Source organism: Scomber japonicus, chromosome 3, assembly GCF_027409825.1.
Source record: "Scomber japonicus isolate fScoJap1 chromosome 3, fScoJap1.pri, whole genome shotgun sequence".
NCBI classification, from domain to species: Eukaryota; Metazoa; Chordata; class Actinopteri; order Scombriformes; family Scombridae; genus Scomber; species Scomber japonicus.
The window spans coordinates 28971140-28983299 of NC_070580.1; the positions used below are offsets into that span (position 1 = coordinate 28971140).

The 12160-nt window shown below is 41.3% G+C and overlaps 1 protein-coding gene across 1 annotated transcript in view; it reads left to right on the top strand.

Moving 5' to 3' along the window:
• Window positions 1-12160, top strand: part of ephb2b (eph receptor B2b) — a 124191-nt gene that overhangs the window by 78898 nt on the left and 33133 nt on the right. The window contains exon 4 of the mRNA XM_053315213.1: window positions 11101-11256. Within this exon, the coding sequence (XP_053171188.1) occupies window positions 11101-11256 (156 nt within the window). The remainder of the gene's footprint in view (window positions 1-11100; window positions 11257-12160) is intronic.

Consider the following 12160-nt stretch of genomic DNA (forward strand, 5'->3'; position numbering starts at 1 on the left):
ATATTTTACAAATTACAGCAAGCTCCAAAACATTGAGTTAACTTTAACACGTTGTTAATTTTATGGACTTGGCAGCATAATCCATCCTGTAGTGCATTTTAGCTCTGCCAAGACAATTATTTGAATTCTAGACCAACCTGCTGTCTTCAGTGGGTCACTGAGGTCATTGATTTGATCCTCCATTCGTTCTGCCTTTCTCCTTTCCTCTACATTTTCCACCTCTTACCGTCCACCTCCACTCACCCTGCTTCCTCCACCCCACTGTCATCAGCAGTCTGCGGCTGTGATCAGGGCTGTAAGGTCTGGGTGCAGCCTGCGGAACGGAGCGGGGAAGCTGCCTTACATGGCAATGGCTCCTGTTGCCCTAGCAACTAGCTGTCCTTGAGAAAAGGGCGCATTTGGGGGTTTGGGAGGCCGACGCTCTGACAGCCCCAGTCAAAACTCATAAAGAGTTCAGACACATCGATCTATGTGTCTAGAGGGAACTTACTGTAAACACAGTCCTCTGTGCAAATGTCTAAAAAATAAATGTATGAGTCATCGGTTTAGAGAGTAGAAAGTATAAGTGGTATGTGGTAATGTGAGAAAGTGTCTGCAGGAGCAAAATAGTTTATCAAGAATGTAACTCATCATTGCGCCTACTGTGTGTGCATCTCTCCAGCGATGTTATGCTATTGCCTGTTCCCACAAGGACGATGGGTGGAGTCTGCCTACATTCTTTTGTTTGTCTTAACAATGACAGCTCAGCACTGACATTTGATCACTCCTAAGTGTCCTCATTTACCTGTTTCCTCTGTGGTGAATTCGAAACAGTGTACACCTATTCAGGCTCTGCTGTACCTGAAAAGATAGGTGTCATCTTTTTTTCTTTTCTTTTTTTCCCCCTTCTCCTTCCCACCATCAGCACAAGCACAATAACTTATGCCCGGTGTCAGCTGACAGTGAAAGTTCAGTGTCTCTGATTTCAGCTTGCATGCGATATTAAGTAAGGCCAGACTGTCTTTGTTTGGAGGAGAAAAACTTACTGTGTAAATAGATTTAGCATTTTAAAAGAGAAACTGTGATGTGATTTGGTTTAATGGAATCATCCTAAATAAGAGTTGCAACACAATTAGTCTTTAATTATTATCCCAAATTATTGAGCTTCATTCATTTGAATTAAGCTATTTTGTTACTTACATCTGCTAAATCCCATCCTTATGCAAACAGCCACAGAATTTGAATTAATTACCCTTTCTGAGGCTCATTTGGTGGCCAGATTACACAGGACCACGCCATAATTTCAAATTATGTACCATTATCTGCATTAAGTGACATTTTTTCCAGCTCCGGTAATGATCCATCATTACAAATAATGGACTACAGTGTTGCTGTGATGTGGATTCAGAAGGTTGACAAGCCATCTTAAATGGAGATTAATGCTGACAAAAGGGCCTGCCTCCTGCCACACCCCAGCCATCTGCAGCCCAGTGTACCGAAGGGGTCCACTAGCAACCTGATTGGACCCCTACATCCTCTGGAGAGCAAGCTGTCAAGTGATCTGCCTGCATGAAATGACCCTTTCCGCTTTATTCCCCACAACCACCCACCCTCTAGCCTTGTTCATATTCCTACCCTGAGCGTATATGTGTTGGCTCGCATGCCTGTAATTTCACCATTCCACATTTGTGCTTCTTTTCCCCCGTGCTTACAAAAAGTGGGAAAAGAAGAAGAAGAAAAAAAGGGGGGGGGGGGGGGGGGGGGGCTGTGAAAATTCCAGACGTTATTACTGTGCTGCATGCATGGCTCCAGTGATACTCCACTTTCATCTCTGTTTCCTCCTCTATCGACAGATGGTAGTTATCAGACAGTATGGAAATACTGTGGTTAAGATAGTTTTCATTGATTTTTTTTCCCTCCTTTGGTATTTATGACCTGATGATCATCATGAGAGCGTTGTGGTCTTGAACAGTGGGCCACTCTGCCAACGTTGTTTGAATCAAGAAACTAACGCTTGCCACATGGGAATGACGCACTATCTCCAGAGAGACTGAGTGCTCTGTAAAGTAGGGTTGTGAGTCTTGTGTGTGTGTGTGTGTGTTTGAAGGTACTACAACACATATGCTGGTGTATAATTGAATGGACTAATTGAATCATCCAACAACAGTACATTTGTCTAGATGAATCATTTAAGATCATTTATCAAGCAAAAATGTCAATCATTTGATGCCTCCAAACTCCAAGCATTCAGACAATGTGCTGCTTTTCTTTGTTTAATAGTATTATTAACTATGTTTCTTTGGGTTTTGGTCATTTGGGTGGACAAAACACGTAGTTTGACTTGTTCACATTGAGCTCTCTGAAACTTTGATGGTGATTTTTCACTATTTTCTGGAGTATGTGTTCTATTCAGGGCTACACAATTAATTATAGGTGTTATTTATAAGTCCCATTTTTAGGTTTTTACAGTTAATAATAGTACAGTTCTTATGTCAAGTTGCTAAAGTGGAAAATCTATGCATGTGCATGTGTATAGTATGTCTATCCCATGTTGCTTGTTAGAGTTATTTATAGCCTAGGTTAAGGAGATAATGAGAAATAAGGTCAGTTAGTGGGAAATTAATTTACACCTGTTGTTACATGACTAATATTTCCCTTAAGGAGTATTTTTAGCTGCTGCTGACATTCTGAACAGTGTTGCACACAACGTTTTGTCCTTGTGAATACAAAACCTTGTGTTGAGCCTTATGTGCCACATACTATTGATTAGAGGTGTGGAAATGTCTTGATTCTAACATGTCTGGATGCAGATGTTGAGTAGTAATTGGGAGTTTGGAAATAAAACATTTTTAATGGAAGGAAAAGACGCTGTGAGAGCAGTGCAGCATCTAGCAGTCTACTAGATTTATCATGTAGTTCATCTTTATTCAATGACTAAACAGTTCCCTTTCCAAGATGAATGTAAAGTATATTTTGAATTTACATGCCATCACTCAGAGACTAAAGGTTTTCCATAAACACATGCTGGCTTGGCTTGGGATCTGCATCTCCATTACAACATGGTTACCCACTTGAAGGTATGTTAACTGATGACACACTTGTCTTGAGTTGGTGATATGTAAAACTAGCGCCCTCTTTAGCAGTATTTACTCAAGCCCCCAGGAAGTGACTATAGGTCAAAGGCTGGAACTTTTTTCTTTAGCATCATAACCCCCGTGAAATGACTTATTTTAGAATTTGATCCATTTGGTCTGATAACATTTGAAATGCCTTGAAGCTGCACGATTTAATCATTTTATCTCATTCAAGTTAGCAGAGGGCTAAACTGGAAGTTATCCGCCTTGTCCTTGAACGATGATAAAGCCCAGCTGATGTGACCGCAACCTGCTTGGAGGCACATTGAGTGTGCTTTGACCCAACTTTGGAGATGGTTTATCTTAAGCACAACTCGGCACTTTTAAACTCACAATGGGAACACAACTCAATGGGGCATGGTTTGACTTGGGTTGGCCAAAAGTGCCAGTGTAAAAAGGCTGTAACGTTAGCAGAGCGGAGCAGCGAACTCTAGCACTAATTAATGAGAATGGCTGACAAACACACACTGCAGCATTAAGCAACTTAAACCAACTCTGAGGTGAAAAAAATAAGTTTATAATGAATCTGTTTCACCTCAAAAACCCAGCGCCTGCTCAGCATCTTGTACAACGATGGCTTTCCCCGGAGCTAACGGTGTAGCAGAGAGGCTGCTCCCCACATGACGTTAATACTAACACAGCAGAGAACTCCGCCTCGCAGTCATTTTGTTATTCCCATAAAAGCAGAAGACTAAGATTCCTCATATTAATAAATAAATAAATAAATTCATGCAGTTAATTTTTTAAAATAACAAAAGGCTGCAGGTCATTTATCTTAATTGCAGTTATGTTTGATATTGTATCTCAGTGGACTGAGTACACCAGTGGGTTTATTTTTGCATACAATGTAATGGAGCAGGAGACTGAAAACAGGACCCCCTTTTTCTATTATTTCAGTCCAGAATCAGTTTCAAATTGAGACTCAATTCTGAATCAAAGTGGACACCCAGGACTTGCAATCGAATCAAATCGTGAGTTTGCTAAAGATTTACACCCCTACTGTATATGAGGTTAAGCTCCTGCAGTATGAGCTGAAATTGTCCTCTGGGCAGTAGCCAGATGGAATTTATTAGGAGCATCCTTATTTATGGTCTCTGCTCATTTATGTGTTGATGTGTATGTATTGGAAGATGATTGAATTAAATGAGCTCTGTGTGTGCGTGTGTGTGCATGTGTGGCAGTGTCCTGTTTGTGTTCAGTGTCCTAGGAGTGTGTACAGTACATATCTCGTCTCTGTGTGTGTGCTGATCTTGAGTCCTCCCAAGGGGACTGCACCCTCAGAGCGCCATTTCCCAGGTGTTCCAAATTTACAGCTAATCTGCTACTCACTTTGGCTCCTAATCTGTCTCAGAGGAGCCTGCTGGAGGAGGATTGGGGATGTGAGATCTGTCACAATTGCACAGGAGATGCAGCTTAGAGCAAAATGCTGAGGGACACCGAGGGGAAAAGTTACTTCCCAATCATCCCCCCTGTCCTCCTATAACCCTATGACACACAAGACCCTTAACATACACACACATACACAATCACACAGCAGTTTGCATGAATGCCTGTATTTAAGATGTCTGGATCAGTAAACATCCATTTGAGGTGCTGAAAGCACTTAAACAAATCACATAACAGTATAAAAACTCACTTCTGGTTGAGTCTGTGAATTGTTATGTGGACATTTTTTCAAAGCCTTAACTATATAAGTTGCCTTTAAAGTTAATGGAGTTAAAAGTGGCATATAATCATTAAAATAACTACTTAATGTTTTTTTTCCTTTCATTGGGTAAGCCTATGAAAGCGCCTGTATCCTTTTTATTCAGTTGTTTTAAGTGGTTTGGTTATACAGGATTGCTGCCCTGGTTGCTCAAATGCTCAATGTCTTAGTTATAAATGTTGACATCAGTTTATGAGAAATTAGCCCATTTAATTGACCCTGTGGTATCCTTGAGTTTGAGAGTAGCCTGATTTACACCTTGTAGGTCATCAGTGGTGACCCTCACACACTGGCACTGTCCTGGCTTACAGTGTGAGGAGCCACGCAGAGTCCCAGACCTGTTAATTGCACCAGACATGGAAACCTAGAGGGAGAAATGAATATCTCATTTGTGTGCCAGTGTGTGTGGGGTGAAGCGAATGCCAGTTGTCTAATAGCTTTCACACAAGCCTGATTGAATTAGACAGCAAGGAGGACTGTGTTCCTAATTGAATTGCAGAGACCCTGTGTTGCAAACAGTGCTAGCTAGTGTTCCCCATGGAAGTGTCGGGCGGAGGGGGGACAAGCTGGCTTGTCCTCACTCCCAGAGCAGACACACAACTCGTGGCTGCTCTCCGCTGGTTAGTCTGTGGCCATTGCTGCCGTTTCACGAGGTGACGCTCCACATAGATGTGACCAGTTCAAAGGCTGATGGTCTGTAGTTGTGGTTGCAGGATGATAGAGGTAATAAGAGAGCTTCTGCAAAAGTTAACAGTTTGTCTTGCCTAATTTTCTCCTCTGTGGAACAGTGGTCTATCTTGTAAAAAAAAAAAACACATCTATTTACAATAGCCTCTGATCTGTCCCCGCAATGATTCATATAAATAGTTTTTGCAGACAGCACCAAAGCAAATAGAGGCCCAAAGTTATGTTACTGTCTGTAGCGGCCTCTTTGGTCACAATGGAATACAGGGAAATACCCAGCATCCATGCACACACACAATCCCTCTGACGCTGGCCATTTTCACCGCTTTCAGCACTTTTTCCTGCTGTGTTCACAAAACATAGCACCTCTGATTTTTTTTTTTTTTTTTTTTGCCCCTCCAGCCTTTTCTCTTTCACACCCTGAACACACCACACACACACACCTTGCCCGTCTTTGTCTCCCTTGTCTCTTCTTTAATGGTGTGTTCATTAAATAAAGCAGTTTTTTTGGGGGGGGTTGGGGTGGATTCGGCCCTGAAAAAAAGGGAAGGGGGGGTTGAAACGGGGAAAGAGGGGGCTAAAGGGGTGAGCTGTTGTTGCAGCGATGCCCCAGACTGCTGGACAAAGAGTCTCTCTGTTGGATGGTGTAGATGGGAGATGGTGGGTGAAAGACTGGATAGATGTTAGGGTTGTTTTTTTTTCTGTTTTTTTTCTTCTTTTTCTCAATAGGTGTGGCCTTAGGCTGGATTACCTGGTATCAGCCATCTGATTGTCCTGTTGTGATCGTGCAGTGTATAGCACTGCCCAGGCGACCATGATGGCAATGTCAAATGTGCGGTCTTTGTTTGGTTTCTCTCTCTATGTGTGTGTGTGTGTGTGTGTGTGTATGTGTGTGTGTGTGTGTGAATGCTGACCAAATAAACATTCATATTCACAGGGAACCCAAAAATGCTTTTTTTTAGTATGGCTGGTTGCATCAGCTGCTGAAAACAACACTCCTTGCTTTTCTCTGCCTTTCCTCTATACATTTTTCCTCTCTCGTACACACACACACACACACGCACGCACGCACACACACACACACGCACACACACACACACAAATAGTCACATGCAGACACGCATACTTTGTAGGATTCAGATGGTTTTAGCTGCAGGTCTCGTCTTCAATGTGCTATAAATCTCCCCGGCTGTAATATTCAGGAAACCTTTGAAACAACCAGCAAATTACCTGCTGTAAAAACTGACTAGCACCCTGGCGCAGCAGCTTACCTCTCGCCGCTCTCGCAGTACTCTTTTTATACAGCGAGTCTAGCAAAAAACCCTCCAATTAAAGCTTTTATGTCACTATATGTTATTAAAAGTCATAAACATGGACAGACACAAGCAGCTGGAGGTTTGGAATTTGCGTGTGTGTGTGTGGGAGGGGGTTGGGGGGGGGGGTGTGAGGGGCGTGGGGGGGGGATTATTCAGTATGTAGACTTAGTTTTAAGACTCAATACTAGATGAAAGTAACATAATACTTAAAATTATCAAACAACATTGGAGAAAAGATATATCTATATTTCACCACCATGGAAGAAGTTTTTTGTTTTTTCAAATATAAGATTAAGGAGTGAATGTAGATTTCTGCATGGTGCCTGGAACCAATTTAAGGTGATCTGGACCTTTTGACATGGCTACTGCTAAATTGAGTCTGAAGTGTTTATAAATTCCCTTTAAGCTTTTCTGTGTGGCTTTTGTTCTTGACTTATTGCCACATTTTCATTGTTTGTCCCAGTTCTGGATTCGACGTTCGTCTTCCCCAAGGGACCTGACAGAAAAACTTGGCAAGTTTGCTTGATGGCATTAACGATATTAATAGTGTTGGGGCTCTTTTTTTTTGTTTTTTGAGCATAAGAAGCAGGAACAACAGAGGAGCTGTTGTCAATGAATATTCGCGCTGTAATTAACTCCTCTTGCCAGAAGGATATCTGAAGTTAGAGAAAACATCCAAAAAAACAGCCTTTAGCTCTCGCATGTTGAGCAAGACTGCCAGGATGGTGATCAAACAGCTCAACAGCAGCAATCTGGGCAGGCAGGGAGGTAGGGAATTAAAGCTCTGATCTGTTTTTTAATCACTGCTCTCCTCGTCTCCGCTTCTCTACATCTGACACCAGACAACTTCGCAACTCTTAAAATCTGTCATCTGGGCATAAAGTGGAAATTCCCCAAATATTTCCCCAAAATAATGACCGTGGCAGGGCAGAGAGGCATGCCAAGACATATAATATGGTGTCCTCTTGAACTGGATCTGATGGTTTGTTTCACAAATACTTTTTTTTTTTTTGTCATGGATTCTCAGGTGCCAGATGAGAATGAAGCATTGCTCACATATGACAGAAAATTCACAGTTAAATACTCGGATGTCAATTCTGTTTACTTTTATGAGATATTTCATTTTGCTTGGCTCTGTGTATCACCTATCTGGTGCTCTGTGTGAGACAACACAAAGAACCAAGCACAATATTTGAGACAAGATGTTAAGCAGACAACATTTCATGAGCAGTTGCTTGATATATTATATATATATATATATATATATATATATATATATGTCTGTTTTGGCTAACAGAGAAAGTCAGTGTCCGTTTCTGTTTGTTCAAAGACACTGGACACAGGATTTTTTAAACATATTTAGTTTCACTTTTCATATTTTTAAATGTACATGTAATTTGATATATATAGTAAAAGTGCAAATAGCCTGCCTCCAAGTAAAATAAAGACATCCGATACAAAAACAATAAACATACAAAAGTAATAATACAGCATTTGAAAGCTATTTGTGGGACCATTTATGATATTGAACACATAATGGTATTTTTTTATAATGTATTAATGTCTGAAATTATACTTGTATGGCAATATAAGGCCTAAATCAATTCAAGAGGCCATATAAAACTTTTTCTTTGTTATGCAACATAGTTTAGCACACCAAATGGAGAGGCCCTTTCTTTGTGGATGTTTGGTGCTGGAGGATGTCCGGAGCTTTATGAGCACTAATCAATTATTTTCTTTCATTTTACTCCCCATGCAATCTTAAAGTCATTGTTCTGATTGTTATGCACAGTCTGCATACTGTTGCAGCACATACATTCACTGTGGGCACAGTAACACGCTGAATTCCTTGGCTCAAAAAGTCCCAAACACAAACCCGTCCCCACCTCTCCCCTCTCGTCTCTTTGTTTCCATCCCTACGCTTCTCCTCTCTCCTTCCCCCCGTCACTTCTTCTTTATTCTGTCTCCTTTGGTGTTACTCCTCGGAGTGCCGCGCTCCCATAGACCTTACTGTGCCGCCGAAGTTCGATCCCAGTTCCCCACATAGCTGTTGCCTGGGCCTCATTCAGAGACTCTGTTGACTGGCAGTGTGAATGTCCAGGCCTCACGTTTCACTCTGTACCCAAAACCTTTTCCCCCATCAATCATGGAAGAAGAAAAACATGTCAAAGCTAATACGTCGTGATGAGATCTTTAGGGTTACTTCAGTTTCATTTTGAAATAACTCTTACTGATGCTGACATTTGTGATAAACAAAATAATAAAAAAAAACCTACTGTAGCGTGCAGCTTTGACTAATAGAATTGATGAAACTACAGATTACAGATATCAGTCAAATCAACAAGAAATAATTTTCCCTATTTTATTTATTTGTAGAATGGTATTAATTTGCTGTTGCACGGATCTTTTCCACATACATTTTTAAAGGACATTTAACATGGTTAACAGCAGCACATATATCTGTCCATTGCTTTCTGTTTTATTAAGTGCATCTGTCACAATTTTAGAATCAATATACAGTGACCAGATTTAGAGGGTGATGGCTCTTGGTAATGTACTTTGAGGTATAGAGGCGGGGGGGAATGAGCATTAATCCCTGGCCTGTAGGGTCTGTGAGTACATTGATGTGTGTGTCTTATATAAACAGTGGGATTGTATCCGAACTAATTCTGCCTTGTGATTTGACCTCCTCTTAAATGGGAGTTGCAGCTGTAGATTTTTCCATATTCCAGATGCTACAGCTGAGCTATAATTGCCAACACAGCCTCAAAATGAAAAGATGTCTGTGTTTTTATTACTTTACGATGGAGAAAGTCATGTGATAGAATGTTTTCCACAACATATATAGAAAATAGAGGAAAAAAAATAGTTCCCATAATAAGTGAGACAAATTGTTTTAAATATTACAAGCACAAGAAATAAGTGCACGTGTCAACACCAGCTTTGGTAGTGGAATTTTAAAAAATAGTCCTATGAACCTGCCACAATTAACTCAAACATGATGTCAGGAAAAGAGCAATGAATTCAAGGAAAATCAGCTTTTATTTCAGTCAATAAATAATAAATAAATCTAAATATATAATAGGGAAAAACAACAACACTGACAGACCTGAGGGGTTTTAATAAAAGATATGCGGCATGTCCCACGTCTGAATTTTTCACATTACTGTACTTCCAACACCTCTGTTTCAACACCTCTGTATTTTCTGTTTTATCGTTGGGGCAGGTGGGAGCTGGATTACCTGAAGCAAAACCGCCGTTTGTTTGGCCCAAAATAGCAAAAAAAAAGGCTTTTGACATGGTGCAGGTGCAAATGCTGGAAAACATGTTATTTTTTTTAAAGGTTTAGGCGGAATTTAACTCAGGAGAGGATAAGGGGATTTCACAGATAGTGAAGGTTGTTTGTTAATCACCATGGCTGATGCTTATGGCAAAGCACAAACAGTTTCACCCCATATAAAGCATGTGATTCACCCACTCACAGGCAGATGCACAAATACAGATTTTAATGTCAACTATAGTGTGTGTGTTCATCATTGTCTCTATCGTGAATGTAGCTTTGCTCCCAGGTTTCCATAGAGAGGCCTTTAAAAGGGCTCTTAGCAAGGCACTTCAGAGATTTCTTAGGCAACTAGAGCATGGTGAATTATTCAAAGCAAACTTACAACATGTTGCCCTGTTGACATATCTGTTGGGGGTTGCCTCACATGCAAGGCATTACTGTTGTATTTTTATATGTTGGGTTGTGTATTTATTGCTTTTTTCTGAATTCAGGTCACTTGATGGATTCTACTGTATAGGAAAAAGCAACCAAACGGCCGTGTAGTGTAGCTCAGAGGAAATCATGTGATATACTGAAGTGAGATCTCAAACGTTCCATGTTTTCTCTTTTTCAGAGGGATTCAAATGTATATGTCTGCTGTATTTGACTGATTGCTGTGTATTGTATGGTTAAAGCTGTCCTTTTTATTGCTGAAATAATTTGTCATTAATAAGTCATTTATCATTCAGATTGACAGGAAAATTAAACAGAAAATGTCTCACGTATCACAATGTTGAACTTTTACTTACCTTGGGTCTGGAAAATTGTGATTCTTTCACTATATCTGATAATTTATGGACAATATGCTAAAGGGAGTTAGTTAGTTAGTTTTAGCCTGAAGTCCATTCACAATGTATCTGAGGCTCAATATGTTTTTTGATGGAAAGAAATTTGTGCTAAAAAAAGTTCTATCACTTCTTTTCATTGTGATTCTCATACTTATCCTCCTCTGTCTTTCAGCTTGCCCTTCAAGCTTCTTCAAGCCGACTCAAGGAGATGAAGCTTGTTTGCAGTGTCCCATCAACAGCCGCACCACCAGCGAAGGCGCCATTAACTGCGTTTGCCGCAACGGATACTATCGCACCGACTCAGATCCCTTCCAAATGCCGTGCACAAGTACGTATGCCGCTAACGTTGTTATGTGTAAACTTGCACACAAACACACATACTTACATACACATGAATATGTACTCGCTAAGTCTTTGGTGTCAAATATGAACTCTTTGACACATACACATTTCACACCCGCAAGCAGAAGAGCCCCGGGATCAAAGGACAGTGGTAGTCTGTGTAACTCCAAACAGAGAAACCCTGTCAGAGCTGTCCCTCACACGAACATGACGCTGACATGCCCATAGTGTGGCTGTCCACAGATCTGACCCAACACACAAGACTCGGCTGCCCCTCCTCAACATCACAGAACTCGTACTCCAAGCCAGACCAGAGGTTACTGGGCCAGGGCGCGTAGCTTTGTGAAGGGGCAAGCACAGAGAATGAGCCCAGGCGAGACTTTCTCTTGTCATGCCAATGAAGCTGTTTGAATTTGAATTTGAATTTGAGGCTGACACCAAGGTTGAGAGAGAGAGTGAGAGAGGGATGGAAGGATAGACCAAAGTGAGCAAGGGAGGGGTAAAGTGTGAGGGAAAGACATGTAGAAAGAAATGAACAAGGAGGGAGAATTTGAGAGGGAGGGTGGAGGGCTAGCGTGTATGTGAGAAAGACAGAGAATCGGTGCATAGAGTGTGGTCTAACTAAAACAAAACGGGGGTGAGTGAGAAAAAAGCCCCTTTCAACATTTTGGTAGTGTTTTTTCCTCACTCCCTCTCTGCCTGTTGAAAGGGAGAGAGGAGGGAAAAGATTTGATGGTCTCCAACAAAGGAGATTTGCATAAGCCTGGCTCTGGGAGTCGAGCAGCTGTTGTGAATGAGAAAGCAGCAGTGTCACGTCACCCGTATTAAGCGCAGCAGGGCCCGGCCTGATTAAAGCAGGGGAATGGGCCCATCAGAGCAGCCCACCAGCT